The sequence below is a fragment of the Alosa pseudoharengus genome, unplaced genomic scaffold, assembly GCF_046254945.1.
Source record: "Alosa pseudoharengus isolate Yale_2024_CS ecotype anadromous, Long Island Sound unplaced genomic scaffold, YU_APseudo_1.1 YU_APseudo_1.1_scf_19, whole genome shotgun sequence".
NCBI lineage: Eukaryota > Metazoa > Chordata > Actinopteri > Clupeiformes > Clupeidae > Alosa > Alosa pseudoharengus.
This window is the reverse complement of record NW_027468657.1, coordinates 6568936-6593935: the sequence shown is the minus strand read 5'-3', so window position 1 is coordinate 6593935 and position 25000 is coordinate 6568936. Positions and strand designations below refer to the sequence as shown.

General features: G+C 43.6%; 1 protein-coding gene across 1 annotated transcript in view; it reads right to left on the bottom strand.

The window, feature by feature from the left end:
- Window positions 1-25000, bottom strand: part of LOC143132201 (tumor protein p53-inducible protein 11-like) — a 43815-nt gene that overhangs the window by 13128 nt on the left and 5687 nt on the right. The window contains exons 2-3 of the mRNA XM_076291574.1: window positions 20125-20254; window positions 2745-2914 (exon numbers count right to left, since the gene is read on the bottom strand). Of these exons, the coding sequence (XP_076147689.1) occupies window positions 2745-2873 (129 nt within the window). The 5' untranslated portion in view covers window positions 2874-2914; window positions 20125-20254. The remainder of the gene's footprint in view (window positions 1-2744; window positions 2915-20124; window positions 20255-25000) is intronic.

Here is a 25000-nt window from a genome sequence, read left to right as displayed (position 1 = left end):
ACACCCTCTAGCTACCAGCTCCTGACCACCCCATGGGCGCACACGTAGACCTGTGTCCACCTCATGGGCGCACACGTAGACCTGTGTCCATCCTGACCCATCCCATGGGCGCACACGTAGACCTGTGTCCATCCTGACCATCCCATGGGGACACACGTAGACCTGTGTCCACCTCATGGGCGTGTTACCTGCGTTGTGTTGAACCTGCGCGATTCAGCCCTGCACACGCCTGGACTCGAACCCGCGAACAGCAGCACCTCGGATCGGGAGGCGAGCACGCTAACAATTAAGCCAATAGCCCAGGCTACCGGCTCGCATGCCAGCAGCACTCTTGAGGCGTCGGGGAGTGAGGTTTACCAACGTTCCACAAGCACAGCTAAGCTAGCTGGCATCCGTTACAGGCGCACACGTAGACCTGTGTCCACCTCATGGGCGCACACGTAGACCTGTGTCCATCCTGACCCACCCCATGGGGACACACGTAGACCTGTGTCCATCCTGTCCACCCCATAGGGACACACGTAGACCTGTGTCCATCCTGACCACCCCATGGGGACACACGTAGACCTGTGTCCTTCCTGACCCACCCCATGGGCGCACACGTAGACCTGTGTCCATCCTGACCACCCCATGGGGACACACGTAGACCTGTGTCCATCCTGACCCACCCCATGGGCGCACACGTAGACCTGTGTCCTGTGTCCATCCTGACCCACCCCATGGGCGCACACGTAGACCTGTGTCCATCCTCGGCACATTTCTCAACATGAACACCGCAACACCTCATATTTGTGTTTAAAAAGAAAGAACTGCACTGCAGATGCAATACAACTTTATAAAACTGCATGTCATGATATGCCGTGTCGCTCTATGCTGCTGTTAATTAAAGTCAGTGCATAGTCATGTATTATAGTATGATGCTGTTAATTAAAGTCAGTGCATAGGCATGTATTATAGTATGATGCTGTTAATTAAAGTCAGTGCATAGGCATGTATTATAGTATGATGCTGTTAAATAAAGTCAGTGCATAGGCATGTATTATAGTATGCTGCTGTTAAATAAAGTCAGTGCATAGGCATGTATTATAGTATGCTGCTGTTAAATAAAGTCAGTGCATAGGCATGTATTATAGTATGCTGCTGTTAAATAAAGTCAGTGCATAGGCATGTATTATAGTATGCTGCTGTTAAATAAAGTCAGTGCATAGGCATGTATTATAGTATGCTGCTGTTAAATAAAGTCAGTGCATAGGCATGTATTATAGTATGCTGCTGTTAAATAAAGTCAGTGCATAGGCATGTATTATAGTATGCTGCTGTTAAATAAAGTCAGTGCATAGGCATGTATTATAGTATGCTGCTGTTAAATAAAGTCAGTGCATAGGCATGTATTATAGTATGCTGCTGTTAAATAAAGTCAGTGCATAGGCATGTATTATAGTATGCTGCTGTTAAATAAAGTCAGTGCATAGGCATGTATTATAGTATGCTGCTGTTAAATAAAGTCAGTGCATAGGCATGTATTATAGTATGCTGCTGTTAAATAAAGTCATAGTATGCTGCTGTTAAATAAAGTCAGTGTATAGGCATGTATTATAGTATGCTGCTGTTAAATAAAGTCAGTGTATAGGCATGTATTATAGTATGCTGCTGTTAAATAAAGTCAGTGTATAGGCATGTATTATAGTATGCTGCTGTTAAATAAAGTCAGTGTATAGGCATGTATTATAGTATGCTGCTGTTAATTAAAGTCAGTGCATAGGCATGTATTATAGTATGCTGCTGTTAATTAAAGTCAGTGTATAGTCATGTATTATAGTATGATGCATGCCGTGTCGCTCTATGCTGCTGTTAAATAAAGTCAGTGTATAGGCATGTATTATAGTATGATGCTGTTAAATAAAGTCAGTGTATAGGCATGTATTATAGTATGATGCTGTTAAATAAAGTCAGTGTATAGGCATGTATTATAGTATGCTGCTGTTAATTAAAGTCAGTGCATAGGCATGTATTATAGTATGCTGCTGTTAGTCCAGTTCTCTGCCTCCATACAAACTACTACATTATTCCCACAAGGTCATAAACTCCGGAGATACTACAGTTAATCAAATATAAAATACAGTAGTGCAGATTTGGTTCCTGTTTGCAACTGTGTGGGCACCAGGGCAGCATGCATATATGTACAATCTCATTTACTTTTCCTTATCCAAATATATAATAGCATTATGTTGTAACTCATATAAACTGGCTGCTCAGGTCTTATGCTGTGAGACTGTATTAGAGCTTAGCTTCTCCCTCTGCTCGGAGCATAACAGGCAGAGGCAGGGCATAAAAATAGTTTTTAGAAGACTGGTCCAATTTTTTCAAATGTTCACGTCGCTATCACATCTGATGTAGCCAGTTCTACTGATTATAATGGAATCTAATTCCTGCAGCAGATGCTCTCCGAACGGAGCACTTCAGTCACAGGCCCAGTGCAGCCTCCCTGCAGTGCTTAGAAGTGGGCGAAAGGCTGATTGAGGACAGAGAGTGGCTCACTGTTTACTACATGTATCATAACGCAGAGAGGTGCCAATGTCTATGCCACCATTGGCCTTAAATGGTTGTAAACGGTAAATGTGTTTGTGTGTGTGTGTGTGTGTGTGTGTGTGTGTGTGTGTGTGTGTGTGTGTGTGTGTGTGTGTGTTTGTGTGTGTGTGTGTGTGTGTGTGTGTGTGTGTGTGTGTGTGTTGAGCAGCACTAACCTTTGAGCGGTGCACCTCCCCGTCATCATCTTCGCCCCCCACCCCGAGCACCTTGCGGGTCTTCAGGCGGCTCACCAGGTCCGTCTGACTGTGCTTCTTCATTAGCGGCGGCGGCGCTGAGGTCGCCATGACAACGTCAAGGGTCAAGGGTCACCAGATGCTAGACAAACCTTAAGGCAAAAGAGAGACAGAGAGAGAGACTGTTTCAGAATTAGGTTGACATAAGCTCGTTTTGTTGCTGGTTTGCAGCTGCAGAGATGTTTTCTCACTATGACAAATGGGTTTGACATTAACTTAGAGACTCAGCTGTGTTCCCAAGTTAAAGTGAAATTAAATCCATTTAACTGCACTGGCTCCCTTTCACCATAAAATAGCAGTGAATAATAAAGCAGTCTTAGGGTGTAACTCAACTGGCCCGCTGCCATTCAGCAGAGAGGGAGGAGGGAAGAGAGCAAATGTCAGAGAGAGAGAGAGAGATACTGAGAAAGAAATGAACAGAGAGGGAGGGAAAGAGAGAGAGAGAGACTGAGAGAGAGAGAGACTGAGACAGAAATGAACAGAGAGGGAGGAAAGAGAGAGAGAGAGAGAGACAGAGACAGAGAGAACAGGAACAGAATAAATTCAATGAAGTAAGTTATAGGTATCGGCCCCCTGCAGGGCCTCATTACAGACTGCACCAATCCACACCAAACCACCAGCCTGCGCCCGTCTGGCCTGAACACACCCTTCAATCAGGCCCAATCAATAGATGCCTGATTACAGGCCAGCTCCTTGGTTGCAGTGAGCTCATACTGCATGTGGAAATCAGAGGATGGGGTCTACAGTCAGAGCGATAAGCAGCTCGAAGAGACACTCAGAGATTTACGCGTCTGGCCTGTCATCCATTCACATGCCAATCATCAGCCAACGCTGACAGGCAGTAAATATAGACATCAAAAGAAATGGACAGATCCACTTCAATGGAAACATGTGAAGTCAATTTGAACCCGTTTCCTACTATTGTGCTGCACATCTTCAGTGTCAGTTGAGTGGTACATGTGCTGTTTAGCAACGGACTGAAATGTAACCTCGTCTGGTAAGTAACCTCGCTAAGAAAATGTATAACGTGCAGAGTGTTTTGAGTTCGAGTGCAGCTTTTGGTAAGTAATTTAATCCGGCATAGTGCCAATCCAACAAAACATCACTTTTTTTTCAGATGCTTTCCTCTATAACTTTCGTCTTCGAGTGTCTTATTCAACTCAGTTGAGTGTCTTATTGGTACTGATGTGGTTACTTGATGTCTATAGACTGCAAGTGTAACACAGTGAAGAATAAAGACTTGCACTGTGTCTAGTCTTGCCAATCCCAACCCAGACACCTTCACTTTCCCACTGCCTCCTCTGGTTTGCTTTGGCTCCTTAAGGTGGGTATGCTTTGGGATAAACACACTCTCAACCTAAGAGGCAGCCAGCGGTCGATGCGTCTCTGCCAGCATGTTTTGGTAGAAATTAGGCGAAAGATTGGCCTTATCTGCATCATTAAAATAATCCTGATTGCCTGTAATTGGCTGCCGGCAGGGTAAGTATGTTTCCAGTAATGACCTGTTTGTGTCCTAGAGACTGAAATAGTGCTAAAATTACTATGCAGATGCATGACAGACAGCCAGGCACACCTACTAAATAAGGGTCTCTCAACAACAATATATTAGAGCCAGAAAGGGGGGGGGGGGCAGAAAGAAAGAAAAAAAGTAGGGACAGACAGACAAACACAAAAGAAAGAAAGAAAGAGAGATAGAAAGATATATATATAGATAGATGATAGAATGAGAGAAAAAATAAAAAAAGAAAGAAAGAAAGAAAGAAAGAAAGAAAGAAAGAAAGAAAGAAAGAAAGGAAGACAAGCCTAGTCTTCACAGGTCTAGTTTTCTATGACCTCATCTGTAGGAGTTTTTCTCATTATAATTGGGATGGAGAGAAAAGACTGAGTACATATGACTGCGTGCTCAAACCAAACCATTACAGAAAGGCCAATCAGCAAGCTGTGTCTGATGTTGGAGGGTGATGAAGATAAGACCAGAGAACAGAGACAAGAAAGCAATGGTCTGGTATTACACTATGTCTTTTGTATACAAATAATAATAATGAATTCAAGGCTCCTATTTGATTTAGTTTCATAATTGTACAATTAGGGGCCGGTTGTGTAGGAGCCATTTCTTTATTTGTTAATTCATTTCATTTTTTCCCCTGTATTCGATCTTGTAAGAATGTGCCCTCTACAAGTTATTGACAAAGGCCATTAAATAGGACATTGAGCTGGTGGAGGTGTGGCTGACTAGGAGCACATAGCTTTTGAACTTATAGCTTTTGAACTTAGCTGTGTTGCTGCTGCTTTCCTCTTGTGCTCCATGCTATTGCCAGTTTAACTTATATTTATATTTTTATTTATTTCATGCAAAAAGAGCTGTACATTTGCAGTTGTAATAAACCAGAGCTGTTTTGGATATTCTGTTGGATTTCATTGTTTTTTTTTTTTTTTTTTTGCAACATAAATAAGGAGTAATGGACTCGGTTCACAGAATGTAATGCCCGTTTGAGGTGGTACTACGGCCCGGACGCACCAGCGTGGGGGGGGGGGGGCACCTCTGCCATCCCACATCACACACTGGCTCTGCCCCAGCCGCTCCAGAGAGAAAGGCCTATATAAGGATGCCCACCTCGCTAAACCAGCACACACACAGATCAGAGGGTTTAGCTCTGAGGTTTTAGTCAGAGGTAGTCATTAAAAGAAAAATAAAGAGGAAATGTTTTGATCATAAACACATTCTTTCTGTTGATCTACCACATTCTCCACTACCGGACACACACACACACATCGCCACAGGCCCACAGTCAAGGGGACGTTTCAAAAACAACCACCCCTCACGGTACTGTCGGGAAACAGCATAGGGGTGCACACACATATACACGTACTGTACACACATACACACACACACACACACACACACACACAAACACACACACAGACACACACACACACACATCTACTGCTGTATTGTCATAATGCAATCGTGACTCTGATATCATATAATGCTAACACAAACTAATCTGCCTGGTGAAATACAGTAAGGCTCTTATCTCACTCTCAGATTCTCATGTGTGTTTGTCTCTGACTTCATATTTAGCGCAAATCTATGTGAATATTTTGAAGTGAAAATATTAAATCATTCAAGCTCAGACATTTTGACTCTAGTCCTCACATCTTATTCTACACCTTCTCATATGAAGTCTAGCCGAAGCAGCCCTCCCTTTTTGCAAGTGTATTTACCGCTATACAGTACAATACCGTATATCTAAATGAACGCTCCATGCACGTGTATGGGCAGTCTGAGGAGACAGGGGAGTCTGAGTCCAGGAAGGACGGCCTATTGGACCAGGGCTTAGTTAGCCTATGTCAGGAGGGAAGGCTTACTGGAACTGAGTCTCAGCCACGCTCTGCTAAACAAATACATATGTCACTTCCTGCCCGGCCGGCTGGCGTAGCAGAGGGATTCATGGGTAATTTAGAGGCACACAGCGCCCCATTAGTCTCGAGCAGGCCTATCTGTCAAGATGACGCAAATCTGACAACACAACACACACACACACACACACACACACACACACACACACACACACACACACACACACACACACACACACACCAGACTGTCTAGCAGCTACAGTCAAGCACACATAAACACATACACACACATTGTGTAGCACCTACAGTCCAGCACACACACACACACACACACACACACACACACACACACACACACATTTGTACCCCTATCTCTACAGATGTAGTTCAGACTGCCCAACAGAAACACAATATTAGAGAGGACTGTGCATACACACACACACACACACGCGCGCATGCACCGCACGCACGCACACATACTCACACACAGTCCTGCACACACACATTAGACACTCAAACACACACAGACAGTTAAGCACACATAAAGAATCTAGGTTACCAGATACAGACCCCATCAGATAAACAAATGCCTGTGTCACTAGCGGTCAGGTTAAGAGAGGCATAATGTGTATATTAGTAGACACTGTACACATGCTTTCGTATTGTTTGTGCAGCAGGCAGAGCCTGACTCAGACAGAGTCTCGTTTCTGTTGCTCTAGTGTTTACTGTTGAATCACCTGCACTCTCTAGTGCTCGCTTTTGATTCAGGCTGCAGTCCCTCACAGGCCAAGACATGGCAATGATGCTGACCGGACCCTTTAGCGAAGGTTTACCGGACCCTTTAGCGAAGGTTTACCGGACCCTTTAGCGAAGGTTTACCGGACCCTCTAGCGAAGGTTTATCGGACCCTTTAATGAAGGTTTACCGGACTTAACTGGACATTTACCAAATGTTCACCAAACATTTAGCATACACCAGCTCAGAGTTGCTATCCAGCCGGAAGGCCCTGCTGCAGACGTGCGTAAGATTGGCCCATTCGGGGCTTGTTGCTGGGTAACGCAGTCAGCACCGTGACCCAGAATAAACACCGGCAGGTTATTACTGTCTCAGCTACCGCTTAAGAAAACATTAGACACACACACACACAGACACACAACTAATGTGGAAACTTTAGGCAGACAAATGAGTGAGAGAGTGTGTGTATCTCTCTCTCTCTTTCTCTCTATCTGTGTAGGTGTGTGTGTGTGTGTGTGTATGTGTGTTTGTGTGTGTGTGTGAATCTCATCAGGAAGAAAGGTGCTTATGCAGTAAGCCAACTGCGTGCCCACCCATCTTCTTAATGGTCCTTCACAACCCATATCTCTCTCTCATACACACACACACACACACACACACACACACACACACACACACACACATTCTTCCTTCTCCCTGCCATGGCAACTGTGCTGGCCCCAACAGAGATCAGAGTAAAGGTCGTGGGCAGATCTGTGTGATTTGGGCCCATGCAAAATGCATGAAGCAAGCTGATAGATTATGGATGTCACATTGTGTGTGTGTGTGTCTGTGTGTCTGTGTGTTTGTGTGTGACAGAAACAGACCCAGACCCAGCATGCTTCCAGTGGTCACTGGAGATGAGGAATTCAGACTTGGAAACTCAAACACATGAGCATTCTTCAGGTTAGCATTAACAGGAAGATTTCCCTGCAAGATCTGCCTTATTCCTGCAAACCTCTGTCTTCCCTTGTATCCATACTTATTGACTATGCTTTTGTCATGATTTTCAAGGATTTTTTAAGGCTTCCCAAACAAGGCTACAGTGTTTGTGGACGCAGATCGGATTTGATCCGGAACCCCGTATGGAAACTGATTCGGTGTAGTCTAGCAGAGGCCTGTGACTCATGACATGGTTTCAATGAAGATGATCATCATCTCTAGGTCCTTCACAGAAGAACCAGGTTTGATCCCCACTCCCACCCACATCATAGATATATTCACCATAGTCACTTTCAAAGCTCACAGTAGCGCACACACACACACACACACACACACTGTTTTAGCCTTTGTAACACACAGCATCTTATATCGGCTGCACCATTTTATTCCACATTACAAGTCAAGTATCTTCAGAAACTATATTTTCCAAATAGTCTAATGTATCTGTTAACCATACACTACACTTAATACCTTTGAACGCAGACACTAGCACCTCATACTAAGACACAAATACCCTAGTCAATTTCCCATGATTCCTGTGCAGTATTACCCATGAGGCCATTTGGCCAGACAGAGAATATGCCTGCTGTCAAGAGTCCGTCAGCCTTAGCGTATCGATTCTGAAGACAGCCTCCCATCACGAAATCACACACATACACCCACACACACACACACACACAAACAAACATATACACATTCACATGCACACACACAGACCTTATACACCACCTCTTTCAGGCAGAGATCACTGGATCGAACTGCAATTCAACATGTTCTGATGGAACAGGGAAAAATGAGCTCAATCAATGCCTTTCCACAATACAATTACTTACGGTTGAGACAAATACAAGTGCGCACACACACACACACACACACACACACACACACACACACACACACACACACACACACACACACACACACACACGCACACACACACACAAACACACACACACACACACGCACACACACACACACACACACACACACACACGCACACACACACACACACACGCACACACACACACGCACACACACACACAAACACACCACACCGCCAGGAAAACTCCTTCAAATGTCTCAAAATGAACTGATAAAAACTTGATGCGTCAATTTCCACCATAGTTCTGGTATGGGGCAAACAGGGTATCATGCCAACGACTCCAGGCCTGCCAGGTGCATTAGTTACAATAGTGTATCAGTCCTTCAGTCAAGAAAGAACTCGCACAGCAATGTTGCCGATGCAACCAGTCCAGCCAGTTATGGAAAGTGCAAAGTGCTACAAAAGTGCAATTTCCATCATAACCATAATTTCTTGCTCTCGTTCACAAACACATACACACACACACACACACACACACACACACACACACACACACACACACACACACATCCGCATGGCTTCAGGCGAGAGATCGAAGGAATGACCAGACGAATGGTAAGTGAGACAGGTCTCATCTCCCAGGAAGCATCTGAATGAGCCAATCACTGCACGCACACACACACACACACACACACACACACACACACACACATACACACACACACACACTCATTCAGAGCAAGCGAGAGATTAAGGTGGCAGATGCCAGATCTATAGAGTTCAATCAGCAGCAAAGAGCAAATCACTAGGGGCTCTATACAGCTTCACAATACCCAGGAAGTACAGACAGAACCCAGGAAGTACAGACAGAACCCAGGAAGTACAGACACGACCCAGGAAGTACAGACAGAACCCAGGAAGTACAGATACGACCTAGAAAGTACAGACAGGACCCAGGAAGTACAGACAAGACCTAAAAAGTACAGACCAGACCTAGAAGGTACAGACAAGGTCCAGGAAGTACTACAGACAAGACCCAGGAAGTACAAACTAATGAACACAAGACAAGACCAGAATGAGCTGAGAATAGCAGCAGATGTTCTATTCCCTCTTTATAGCAGCTTAGTAAACACAGTGCTGGTGTAACATGCAGCTTAATAAACACAGTGGGGCTGTAACATGCATCTGATATAGAAGCAGCTTAATAAACACAGTGGGGGTGTAACATGCATCTGATAAAGATAGAAGCAGCTTAATAAACACAGTGGGGGTGTAACATGCAGCTTAATAAACACAGTGGGGGTGTAACATGCATCTGATAAAGATAGAAGCAGCTTAATAAACACAGTGGGGGTGTAACATGCAGCTTAATAAACACAGTGGGGGTGTAACATGCATCTGATAAAGATAGAAGCAGCTTAATAAACACAGTGGGGGTGTAACATGCATCTGATAAGAGGCAGGAGTCACAGAGACTAGCGTCCCAATGTCCCAATATTGTGCTCAGTTGATGCTGAGCCAAAATATTTACCAGGAGGCACACACTGACTTACACAAACACAGACATGCACGTGTGGGAAATTATTTTCAGATGACGTAAACTCTTATGTCATGATGGCATCAAGAACTGATTTCAGAATATTGCTACCTTAGAATAATAAGGTTCTATCTGCGTTTTGAGTAGTTCTGAGATATTGAGCTTCAAAGTTTTACGTAGAATTCCATAGAGTTACATGGTAAATGGAACAAGTTCTTTTTGATATAAAGTCCAAATATGTACACAACTTTAAGAAACACCTCATCTGAACTTAAGAAACTTTCAAAAAATAAAAATATGTAAATAACTCCATTTTGACAAAAATGTCAGATAGAACCTTATTATTCTAAGGTAGCGATATTTCAGGAATCATTGCAACTATTCATTTGAAAAGAACAGCTGCTCTTATTCTGACTATTATCATTATTCTCCTTAAAATTAGCACTGCATTCTGGGTATTTATCTATGCTGGAGTTCAGCTACATTCAGCCAGACACACACACACACACACGCGCTCATCGCACACTCATCTCTCTCATCTCACAAGCACTCAGATATTCCATCTGTCATTATATTTTTTATATACATACATAGTTTTATAAAAATAAAATCAATACTGTTGCTCATAGGGGTCACTACAGGTCAAACAGCATCCACCTCTGCTGTATAAAATATATAGGATTTTAAAAAGCATCTTGTAAATGAATAAATGCACATGTGCTGTATAAAACCCATCCTACATCTCCCCCACCGCAGCGTCTCACATCTGCTCTCGTTCCAGATGGAGAGACTCTTACTTACTCTTACCGTGCCCTGGACACATTTATGAAACCCCGACTGCCCAGCGAGGGGATCTGGGCCAGCGGAGTGATTTCTGATAAACGCTGAGTTGCAGTGAAACTGCAAGAGTGCCTGAGTTGCAGTGAAACTGCAAGAGTGCCTGAGTTGCAGTGCAACTGAAAGAGTGCCTGAGTTTCAGGGAGGATGTGGTGAGGCTGTGGTCTGAGCGACTACTGATAAACACCCTCATCAGTTTCTGCAGCCACTCAATGACACACAATTTAGTTTCAGCAGCTCCACAACTCGTCATATTAAGAGTCCTCAATCCTGGCAAAAGACTGTTGATACTTCAACTCAACAGCCACTCAATACCAGCCATCCAATCAGTGCTGCTTGAAGCAACATTGCTGATTGGATGGAATAGATCGTACACGGTCCGAGTCACTCCAGGATGTGACCCATCATACAATTGCTCGTAAAAGTCACGACTGTGGTATGCTTTATCTTTACTGTCTGTTCTGTATAGCTTTGTCAAAGTGCCGTAGGAATAGGCCATACACATGAAAATGGTACAGTATAAAAACCTCTCTTCACACATAAGTGCACACACACACACACACACACACACACACACACACACACACACACACACACACACACACACACACACACAGAACCTTACACCTTTATCCTATTTTCATGTTCATCTCTCCTCTCTATCTCAGTCTGACACTCAGTTTCTCAATTTCTCTCCCTCTCTGTCGTTCTCTTTGCTGAACACACCCAAGCTCACTCTCACTAAACCATATACAGGCACAAACACACACTCAAATACACAAACTCAAACAAACATACACACACACACACACATACACACACATACACACACACACATACGTATCATGCTGAGAGCTTGATGAACAGAAGAATCCCTCAGAGTGGCAAGCACTCTCAACACCTAACTCCCAACACACACAGACACACACACACACACACACACACACACACAGACACAGACACACACAAACACACACACACACACACACACACACACACACACACACACACACTCACACACAGCACCTGGGGCATCAGCCCTCTGACCCAGTTCAGTTTCTCTCTCAGGCCTGCTAGGTGACAAAAACACTGATAATTAACTCAGCAAGAGAGAGGGAGAGAGAGGGAGTAGGGTAGAGGGTGAGAAAGAGAGAAAGAGAGAGAGAGAGAGAGAGAGAGAGAGAGAGAGAGAGAGAGAGAGAGAGAGAGGTTCCACTCAGGGAAAGTAGGAGGTAACAAAAGACTGGCTGGTGCTTTTGTGTAAAGAACAGAGTCACACAGGTAGACATGCACATGTACACACATACACTAACACACACTAACACACACACACACACACACACACACAAACACAAACTCACTCACTCATGCACAAACACACACACACACACACACACATGTGGGCCTACTTAAGAAAGGAAAAATAGTGCAAGAAAAGAAGGAGGGAGAGGGGGAATACATATGAGAAAAAGGGATATTGCTAAAAGAGAGGTAACCCAAGAAAGAAAGAACAAGATAGAATGAGAGAGAGATGAAGGGGAGGAAGAGATGGAGGGAGGATGAGAAAGAAAGGGAGATGGAGAGGGAGGGAGAAAGATATAAACACAAGAAAGAGTGATAAGGGGACAAAACACAGAGCTGGACAGGGAGAGAAAAGGGAAAAAGGAAAACAGGCATCAGGAGAGCAGGCAGTGTGTCCTCTGTGTCTGGCATGGAGCAAACACAGGAGAGCAGGCAGTGTGTCCTCTGTGTCTGGCATGGAGCAAACACAGGAGAGCAGGCAGTGTGTCCTCTGTGTCTGGCATGGAGCAAACACAGGAGAGCAGGCAGTGTGTCCTCTGTGTCTGGCATGGAGCAAACACAGGAGAGCAGGCAGTGTGTCCTCTGTGTCTGGCATGGAGCAAACACAGGAGAGCAGGCAGTGTGTCCTCTGTGTCTGGCATGGAGCAAACACAGGAGAGCAGGCAGTGTGTCCTCTGTGTCTGGCTGTCTCTTCCTCTCCCACATACAGAAAGCGTTTCTGCATCATCATCATATTTATTTTGTTACATTTCTACAATTCTATTAGGGACCACCTGACCAAAGTGTCCCGAGCTCTTCCACTCAGCTGCACCATGTTTCATCTGTCATCTCTCATCTGTGTGTGTGTGTGTGTGTGTGTGTGTGTGTGTGTGTGTGTGTGTGTGTGTGTGTGTGTGTGTGTGTGTGTGTGTGTGTGAGGGAGGGGGGGGGGGGGGGGTTAATGTAGAGAGATGACTTCCTAAAGGGGATCTAAACTGACGTTCAACCCAGCAGGGACCCAACCAAACAGCCTAATCATAGTCTTCATTCATATGAGGACAGATGACACACACACACACACACACACACATCTATAAGAGGCAAGGAGGTAAGCTGAAATGGTATTACCTAAAGACACACACAAGTATACACGTACTGTACATACATACACACACACAATCACACACACACACACACAGAGAGAGAGAGGAGTGCTGTGATACTGCGATAAGATGGAGTAGGAGCATCTGTGTGACAATTGGAGTAAGCAAACTCATCTTCTTTATTGCTCTCTCTCTCTCTCTCTCTCTCTCTTGCTCTCTCTCTCTCTCTCTCTCTCTTGCTCTTTCTTTCTCTTTCGATGAATGTAATGTCTAAAATTTGATGGATTCTAATTTACTTTTTATCATTCTCAAACTCGTTCTGAAAGCGATCCCAATGATATTGTTATTGTTATCGTTTATGTGTGAACATTTTCATTCATTTTAGCTAAAGCAATATTTTTTGCTATTATCAATATACAGTAGTTATCATTCTTGGTGTGAATGGCCCATTACAATGTAACTAATTCATTTCAAAAGCAATCAGATATATATACATAAGAGATGTCTGTTCTGTGTTGCTATTTGCAAGTATGGTACAAAAGGTGTTTACTGTAGGTCTATTTCGATGAAAAATGACAAGTTGTAGATCAATGAAATTTACTGTATTGTAGGTGTTTATTGTATGTCTTACATGTCAATGACAGTTATATCTTGGGAGGAATGAATAAATTATTTTTTTATTCCGTACATTTGTCTTTTCACAGTTTTTTTTCTGATACCAGAATAATGAGAAAGTAATGGAACAGACACAGCAAAAATGCTCATTTTAAGAACTAGATTTTGCATTTTGTTGTCCAGTGTGTAATGATTGATTAAAGAGTGTTTTTGAATTGGCAACAAGTTGTAGTGTTTGAAGGCAAGATTTGCTTTTGCTGCATGTTTTAAGTATTTTGAGAGAGTAACAGCCTTTTGCAAGCAAAATGTGTCATTTTGTCCAAAGTGCTTTTGTTCAGACACGGGTGTTAACTGTTTTGAGAATGTGATGTCAGAGTTGACACAGATATCAAAACGATCGAGAAAATTACTGTCCAGTGGTGGGCATCACAAATTATGGTTCAAGGGCAGCAGATATAATATGTGCGTGTGTATGCGTGTGTGTGCGCGTGTGTGTGCGTGTGTGTGTGTCTGTGTGTGTGCATGTGTGCGTGTGTGCGTCTGTGTGTGTGTGTGTGTGTGTATGTGTGTGTGTGTGTGTGTGTGTGTGTGCGTGTGTGTGTGCGTGTGTGTGTGTGTGCGTATGTGTGTGTGTGTGTGTGTGTGTGTGTGTGTCTTGGTCATGCAGGAATTGATGATTAATGATGGAATAATTTTCTAATCTACTTCCTCCCTCAACCTTCATCTCTCTCTATTTTACTTTACATCTCTCTCTCTCTCTCTCTCTCTCTCTCTCTCCATTCCTTTTCTTGTTTCGTTTTCCCTCCGTCACACACATATTCTTCCACTCATTCATTTTTTTTTTCTTTTTTCTCACACACTCTTTATTACTCATGCTCAAACATTTGTCCCCACTCACACACACTCATTCTCTCACACACTTGCCCGCTGTGTGTACAGATGAAACTCTGGGGACTGGAGGAAGAACAGGTTTCAAACCTACAGCACCACTCAGCCCATAACTTACACACACACACACACACACACACACACACAGTACACACACACACACACACACACACACACACACACACACAGTACACACACACACACACACACACACACACACACACACACACACACACACACAGTACACACACACACACACACACACACACACACACACACACAGTACACACTTTCAGAGAGCTTTAAAATACAGGAAGGCAGGAGGGACTACCAACCACACCACCGCTGCTAGATTATGAGCAGCGCCGAAAAAATCTTCACATGACCAGTAATATCCTAAACAGTCTATGGAAGAGAATACACCTCCCACCATTAGAACAGGACACTGGAAAATACAAAACATTCACAATGACCACGAGAACTAACCATCTGAGGTCACTGTATGACTGTGAGAAATGGAGGGACTTTCTCTTGAACAGTGAAACATTCCGATTCAAAAAGAGGCTGTCTGGGCAGAGATAGAGAGAGACTTGTAAGGTTCCTTTATTAACAGTCAATGGGAAACCAAGTAATGATAAAACTAGCCCATATTAAAAACTCACCCCACCCCCACCACACAACACCCACATACAAGAAAAACAAATAAACCAACAAACCTAAAAAACCTAGAGAGAGAGAAAGAGGAGAGGAGAGGAGAGGAGGAAGAGATGTGGTGGAGGAGATGGAAGAGGAAGTGGAAAGAAGGGAGGAGAGATGAGAGTGAATGAAAAGTACCCTGAGAGAAAAAAATCACAAACAATGTGTGATTCTCTGACGCAGCGAAAGGAAGTCACCATAAGAACGTAATGTTAGCACCACACACACACACACACACACACACACACACACACCTGACAGGCTCTACACGAGCAGACGCATTTTGCCACAAATAGCAAAAACAGGAAACCCACTTACTTACATCAAACCCTAATACACACAGACACACCCACCCAACACACCCACAAACACACACACACACACACAAGGGCTGATGATAAGCAATAACATTCATTTGTCACAAATTTGTAAAAACAGAAACCCAGTTTGCTCATATCAAACCAAGACACCCACACACTACATACACAAATACATGCAGACACACACACACACAAACAGACACACACACAAAAAACCACACACACAGGGCCTATTCTGATTTGGTAGTGAGTAAGCAGCCTGGACAGCTGACCCACTGAAAGATAATCTCAGTGAAAAACAAACACACACACACACACACACACACACACACACACACACACACAGTTCCTGCAGGTCCAACATCAGACCACATTAGCTGTTTCTGGAAAGGTCACAGAGAAACACACACGCTCACTGTGCACTCATTGCTGCACTATTTAAGACTAGTTAGCCGTACAAATGGTCTTTAAGCACTCCACCGACATCGGCCTTCTCTCTCGGAGCAAAACACACTTTGGCAACTAAATGACATCCAAATGAACAAGGAGCGAGCGAATGAACTCAGCTATGCATGTTTCGTGGGTTTCCAATACACACTCACACACACACACAAACACACGGAAATGGATTAGAAGATCAGACACTCTCTACACAAGACACTTACTGGATGTCACTCTGTCATAGGGCTGGGCGATATATCGGTATTACGACTACGACCGATATATTTTTGAAAACGATATGTAGTTGAGACAATATCGTAATACCGGTATTATGTCAAATAATGGACCATTTTATCAAAGCCACTTGCTCTTCTGTGTTCAGACCATTCAGATAGCCGCAGCTCTGCTCAACTGCGCCCCTTGCGTGTGCACGTTCTCCCTCGCAGCACTACAAACTTTCAAACATGACGGACACTGAGTCAGATTTTGTTCACCTTGATCAGAGGTTGGTGCTGATGCCTATTCCGTCGGCACATCAACGGTTAGACCGAGAATTCTCGTTGTGAAATCAAAATTCCACTGGAGCTCCAAGCGGTTTTGTACGCAGATTTAAGTTACAACACTGTTTAGCAGCTACAGCTCTTCGACTCACGGTAAAATGTCATTTTTGGTACATAGCCTAGTTGATTTAAATACACTGATGAATGCTTGCGTTTAGCGACAGTAGCAGATCTAAAGTCCTCAGGGATTTTATTAAGAGGATATGCACGCGACTCGCGAGCAGTTAGGGCATCATTTTTTATGATTCCGGATTTTTCTTACGAACCGGAACATGCAAAAATGAATGCATACAAAACGACAGTAGCGTCTATCACAGTCTTGATGAGTGAGTTACGTTGTTTAAGTAGCCTAATTTTTTTAAACTTTTTTTGTTGTTGATAACATGTCTAGGCCATCATAGTCTACATTTGCTTGTCATCTAGGCCCTATCAAATCCTTACAGGTAAAAAAACTGCATTGTGTGACAAAACTGCAGGTTTTTTCAATATTGTTGTGCCCAAAATAGCCTATTGCATTGTGCAGTACAATGTAGGCCTGTGTTGTCAGTCAGGGTCAACTTTTGGTCTTTTGTTATTTGCACAGCTTTATCAGAGCAACTGTAGCCTATGCCTATTGTAGGCCTATGTTATTGTTTACACTTTTTTGCACAGCTCTGTTAGAGCAGTCTGAAATTAATATAATTAAAACTGGCTGTGTTGTCATAATTGTTGTGTTGAGTGAATATATGAAGCACTTTGCTCTTTCTGTTTGAAATATCAATATCGTATCGATATCGTATATCGCCAATCAGCCCCAAAATATCGGGATATCAGTTTTGGTCCATATCGCCCAGCCCTACTCTGTCAATGTTCATAACTAGGTGGGCAACTGGGTAGTAGTGGTTAAGGAGCTGGGCTAGTGTGCAGTAGTAGTGTAGTGGATAAGGAGCTGGGCTAGCGTGCAGTAGTAGTGTAGTGGATAAGGAGCTGGGCTAGCGTGCAGTAGTAGTGTAGTGGATAAGGAGCTGGGCTAGCGTGCAGTAGTAGTGTAGTGGTTAAGGAGCTGGGCTAGCGTGCAGTAGTAGTGTAGTGGATAAGGAGCTGGGCTAGCGTGCAGTAGTAGTGTAGTGGATAAGGAGCTGGGCTACACTGTAGCATGCAGTAGCCAGGAAAAGTTGTGGGTTCCACTGTTGAGCCCTTGAGCAAGGCACTAAACCCCAAGTTGCTCCGGGGCAATTTAATCTCTTGCAATATAGTTGACATAATATGAGTCACTTTGGACAACAGTGTCTGCTAAAAAAATAATAAATAACTGTGATATAACTCCATAAGTCCATTGAGATTAACTGTAGAAAATGGTGGTGATAAGGTAACCAATGAGGATAAATTTGGTAAACAATCTTGCATGTGTGTGAACACAGGAAAACAGGTCACATGTGTGCTACCTATTCACCATTTCGCCACGCCCATTTTAGAAATGTATTTTCTTCACCCCTAGTGTTCAATCGTCCAGTGGGCTAGGGCCAGCTAATTAGCTTCATTGGGATAACACAGCAGTAGAGGGTGGGGAGTTAACTTGGGAGGAAACGAAAAATGCCATTAGGAGGTCAGATGACAATATTGTACTTTGTCACCCATGGCTATTCACCTCTATAGATGATATGCAGTGGTGGCCTCCCGTATCGTATCGTATTCCACCCCTTTCGTTTGAAAATTTGAAAACAAAGATGTTTTTTAATACCGTACTTCAAAATAATATTTGATTGATGAACCTTAATTTTTCAGTAGTCATAAGTGTGTAGCTTTGGCCAAAATCTGGTTTTTACTGCCTAAAATATCCGATTTTTACTGTTTACTGTGCTCAGAGTTTGGTGCTGGGCTGGTGGGTGTCCTATTTCCACCCACTCACTCGGCACATCAACGGTTAGACCGAGAATTCTCATCGCTAACTCAAAATTCCCCTGGAGCTCCAAGCGGCTTTGTACACACAGCATTACAACACTGTTTGCAGCTTTTTAAGTCACTACAATGTCATTTTTTGTACAGAGATAATTTAGATACCTTTATAATAGGGCACAGGCAGAAATAAGTAACCGATATGGAGATATATTTCAGAGACGGACTGGCCATTCTCAGCACTGTATGTCAATACATAATTATCATAATATGTTCTTATAAAGTGCTTTATTTGTATCCAAATCCAAATGCATTATCTAATTATTTACTGTCCAAAATGCTAAAACCGAAACACTTACTGTGATGGATGATGTGGATTACAGAAACTTCCTAACTTCCTTCCAAATCCTATATCGTATCTGTATGGTAACCATAGTAACTAGAAAGTCAGTACAGAACAGCCACTCCTAAGTCAGTGTTCTCCTAACTTCAGATAGGAAAGATGTATTAGAGGAATGTCACCAAAATCCTAAATAAACGTTCCTAACTTTATGATGACCCATAACATATGATGCCAGTCATCTCGATAGAACTCTGCTATCTCAATGTATAGCAATGGATGGACTGTTCAACGGGAAATTCGGTCACAAAGCGGGAAGAATAAGGTGAATAGTAGCCAGTCAAATTCATTGTGTGTGTGTGTCTGTGTGCATGCGTGTGTGTGTGTGTGTGTCTGTGTGGGTGTGTGCATGTGTGTGTGTGTGGTGTGTGCATGTGTGTGTGTGTGTGTGTCTGTGTGTGTGTGTCTGTGTGTCTGTGTGTGTGTGTGTGTGTGTGCATGTGTGTGTGGTGTGTGTGTGTGTGTGTGCATGTGTGTGTGTGTGTGTGTGTGTGTGTGTGTGTGTGTGTGTGTGTGTGTGTGTGTGTGGGTGTGTGCATGTGTGTGTGTGTGGTGTGTGTGTGTGTGTGTGTGTCTCTGTGTGTGTGTCTGTGTGGGTGTGTGCATGTGTGTGTGTGTGCATGTGTGTGTGGTGTGTGTGTGTGTGTGTGTGTGTGTGTGTGTGTGTGTGTGGGTGTGTGCATGTGTGTGTGTGTGGTGTGTGTGTGTGTGTGTGTGTCTCTGTGTGTGTGTCTGTGTGGGTGTGTGCATGTGTGTGTGTGTGCATGTGTGTGTGGTGTGTGTGTGTGTGTGTGTGCATGTGTGTGTGTGTGTGTGTGTGCATGTGTGTGTGTGTGTGTCCTCTACTCACTCAGGTGTGTGTGCCGTCTGATACAGGAGTTAGTGTGGCCGGTAGAGTTTGGGTGTGTGTGCCGTCCGGTCTCCACCCCTGCAGTAGTTCACACACACGGTCACTCAAATAGCCTCGTCAGGAAACACACCTGAGAGGACCAGGGGGGAGGGAGGGAGAAGAGACACACACACACACACACACACACACACACACACATATTACAAATCAACAAACATGCATGTGATGTCTTCATTAAATCAGGACATGATTTCATCTCATCTTTTTAGTTGAGAAGAGGAGCTCTGTTTCATAGACATGCTTTCATAGAACACACACTTTGCCCAGGTCATGTGCGTTCCATGGCCTGATGTGAACTTCTGCTCGCTGCTTGTTTATTGCTGGCTAATATGGCACCAACGACAACAAAGTGAAAGTCAGAGGAGAAATTCGGTCTAAAAACAACCTAGTGTCTATTTTTGGATGATAACAAGTTCACATTTTTGTTGAGGACCAAAACCACGTTAATCAAATTAGTAAGACTGGAATATGCATTTACAACGAAATAGCATAGCCTTGAGGCAATCTCAGTAATCTAAGTAAATACGACTGAGTAACGTTGTTTTAGTCCCCGACGGTTTACACTCATTAGCATCCATAAATGGACCCTAGGTTGCATTTAGACGGTATCTCTCCTTTCATGATGAACCTGCTGATGTTGAGAGCAGGTTGTTGTGCTGTGGGTTGCAACAGGAATAAACTCTATTTTAAAAATATGCATGCTGTCCTCCAATCAGACCCATGTTGTTTACATAATGAGCATCTGAAGTAACCAAGGGCTCAATGTGGATCTCCATCTCCTCTGTAATGCTTCATCATTCCCTCGGCTCTGGCAGCCCAAAGTCCACTGATATTTTACGTGATATTTAGCAGATGTCTTTATGCAAGGCTACAATGGCGGGTTCGGGGATCTAAACCGGGTCCATGCACACTGCCCTCCTGACTGTCCCTCACCTCTCTTCCCTCTCCTCTCTCCCTCTCTTCCCTGTCTTCTCTCACCCTCTCTTCTCTCCGTCTCTTCTCCCTCTCCCTTCTCTCTCCCTCTCCCTTCTCTCTCCCTCTTCTCTTCTCTCCCTCTCCTCTTCTCTCCCTCTCTTCTCTCTCGCTCTCTTCCCTCTTTTTTCTTCATCTTTTTTCTCCCTCTCCTCTCTCCCTCTCTTCTCTCCCTCTCTTCTCTCCCTCTCTTCTCTCCCTCTCCTCTCTCCCTCTCTTCTCTGCCTCTCCTCTCTCCCTCTGTTCGTCCACTGCTCTTCCTGTCTGTGTCACACACAGACTTAGACCAAACAGGCCACAGACGTTTGCCTGTAAATACACACACACGCACGTACGCACATGCCCGTCCACGCGGGCGGAGGTGGTGGTGTTTGTGTGGTGGCTAAGGAGCCGGGCTAGCAAGCCACAGCCAGAAAACCATGGGTCAGAATCCTGACTGCCACCGTTGGGCGCCTGAGTAGGTCACTTAACGTCCCTGTAATTGGTCTCTGTGAGTCACTCTCTGTGAGTGCCAGCTAAATTAATGAATGAAAAGCATTCCATGAAAGTGCAGACATAGCCCTCAGAAAGAAAGAAAGAAAGAAAGAAAGAAAAAAAGGGAAAGGTATGGATATTATCTGCTGCTTTGTTTCCCACTTTGCGTCATAAGGCCAGACAGGCCATTCTTAGAGGCTGGACCAGGGTCATGTGGAACGCCTGGCTTTGGGAACCGGAACCAGACGTCCACTGGACCGGAGGGAGCGGTTATGGCCAGTGGAATCTGAGCGGGAGCATTCCCAGCCATCTGCTGATGCCACTGATTAGATTCAGCTAAGGCCAAGACACACACACACGCATGCACGCACACACACACGCACGCCAGGACCACACAAACGGACCATGTCCACAGAAAGTGCATCAGTGATGAGACATCAGGTATACTGTACTTAGATATGAATCAGACTGTCACAGTCAGGTCACAGTGACTGGGGAACAGACTTTCAGCATGTTTCAGTGAGTCCACCATGATGCCATGACACAGCCTTCTCTGCAGCTTAGCATGCATTTGGATTTCGTCACACACCATTCACATGCCAGTGCAGTTCACTATTCAACTTGACAAAACACTGAAATCTTGAAAGTCTTACCATTACTCTCTCTCTTTCTCACACACACACACACACTCACACACACACACACACACACACTCACTCACTCACTCACTTACTCTCACACACACACACACACACACACACACACACAGTGGAGTAGGGATGTCACGGTAAACCGGTTTTACTATTAACCACGGTGTGAAACGTGGGTTATAAAGGGTGGATAAATCGTGATGGTTCTCCTACACCCACAACTCGCACGGAACCAAAACAAAGTAACACAAATGGTACCCTCAACAGAAAGTGCTGCTTGTCTTGGCAGAAGAACAAGAACGAGACACTATCAACAATGCTTTATATCAGCCCCCCCCCCCCAAACACAGCTATACCCTGAAATTAAACATATCACAATTCCTAAACATAACACAATTACCGTTGTTTTTTGCAGTAAGATGCGCGTTCGCAACAATGCGTGTGTTTCTAGTGCCTGGCCTCCCCTAGCCTGCGTCTTTCCTCACACACTTTCAAGCTGCAGCTGTCATGCCAAATACAGCGATCTGTCAAGTTGGTATAGCTAACCTACCTAGGCTATGAGATTTAGTTCATTTAGGCCTATTTGGGTTTAATGACATTTCATAAACGCAACCTATTGGCAAACATTTACATCTGAAGTTACTTGGTATCTCACTAGCTCACATCATGTCATTTCAGTACTGCTCACCAAAATCATAAAGGAACATTGCGAGACACTTATCTCTTCTATTATCTCAGAAAGATTTTCTTCGACTTGTTATTTTTTTAACATTTATTTTATCTAATGACACAGAAAACACAATGAATTGCATCCACACATCCTTACGTGCTATGCGCAACTATTTTTCACTAGCCTAAAACTGTTAGGCCCGTTTCACACCGGGTGTGTGGCATGAGCGTGTCAGCTGCGTGGCGTGTCCATTTTTATTTCGGCTCCCATGGTAACAGGTTAGACCGTGCACACCGCCTACATGACACTAACGTCTCAGGTGCGGCTCGAGCCACGCCGAAAAAGCACGCATGCTAGGAATAGGAATCACGCCGATTTTTCACGCCACACGCAAGCGTGTTGGAAGCGCTTCCATTCAAAACAAAAAATGACGTGACAAAAACAGACGTTTTAATTGGCAAAGAGGCTGCCGCAGCACCGCATCAGACACACTTCTGGTAAGCAAAGACATAGAAAATGCCACGCAGGTGCCACGCAACTGACATGCGACGTTCACGCCATGTTCCCGGTGTGAATTGGGCCTTAGACTGAAGGCTAATTACTTTCACATATTTCTTAAAGTGACAGGCAATCAATTAGACCTAGACACCACAAATGTGCACTCAATTAGACCGAAACATCACATTAATGATATGCCTAAGTGTAATAGATTAAAGAGTATTGAAATATATAAATACTAAATATTCTTACCTACTAGTAATTACATCATAATTTACTATAAATCATTAACTAAATATATAATCTTTATATGAATTCCAAAATATATGAAATAGAAATATGACATTTAGCCATAATCTTCTGTGTATGTGTGTGTGTGTGTGTGTGTGTGTGTGTGTGTGTGTGTGTGTGTGTGTGTGTGTGTGTGTGTGTGTGTGTGGGTGGAGCAGAATTTAGGATGTTCTCTAGATTGTTCTCAATTCAATTTCTATCTAACCTATTTCATGTTTCCATTATCTACCTCTAAAACAAATGTGACCCTGCAAGGCAAAACCAGTCGTTTAAATTAACAAAATTAAGTTAATGTGCTCACATGAACGGCCATTGACTAAGCTTTCCAACGATATGTATATCGAGGGTATTGCAAAAAGTATCGCTAAGATAACCACATCCAAAGTTGACATGGTTCTCTTGTCACGATACGCCAGAAGAGGAGAAAATCACCTTTTTAAGTAAATTGTCACGTGCGATAGTGTGAGGACACAGCTATTATAAGCCTTACGGTAGTGTGACTTTGAAGCAGATGACTGACTATGTCCAGTTTTATCAACCGAGTGAGTCTTTTTCTGCCCCCTAGTTAATACCTGGGACGGTCATAAGGTGTCACTATAGAATATTATTAATGTATTACAGGGGAAATAAGGGGAGAAGAAGTTCTGTGTACACAGATTGTGTAGGCTATAGGCCCACTTTTAAAATGCGCTACATCAATGGAAAACTTCTCCTGGTCCCTAAAATGACACCAGGATATTTCTAAAAGTTTGTGCTTTTGACCGTTCGTGCCCTGAAAGGCAAGTCTTTCACATTCATATTCGGTTACATCTGCCAAGAACGATAGAGAGCTTACACATTGAGTAACGAGTAGCCTAATGAGTACATTTTAGCTGTACCGTAAAACCGTATAGCGGCGTGAACAAATGGAATGACTGCTAATGTGTTTAATCTTCACCTAAATAAAGTCAGGGTTTAACAGTCAAAACGTATGTTTATCCGTGAAATTTGTTCACAATATGAAAGTGTAGACTGTATACTGTCGAATTATGCGAAAATGTGAAATTCGACATTTTAACCCGTATGTTTGTTTATCGTGGATTTTCTCAAAATAGCACTGTGTGCAAGATGACTGGTTTCGCCTTGGGGTCGCAAATGTTGAAAGAATGCACAAACTGTAAATGCTAGAACACTTTCTAATGGTGTGTTAAATTATCAGGAGAGATAATGGGAAATGCGGATATAGTTTACAAAGCAGAGTGATTATTTTATTATTACTCTG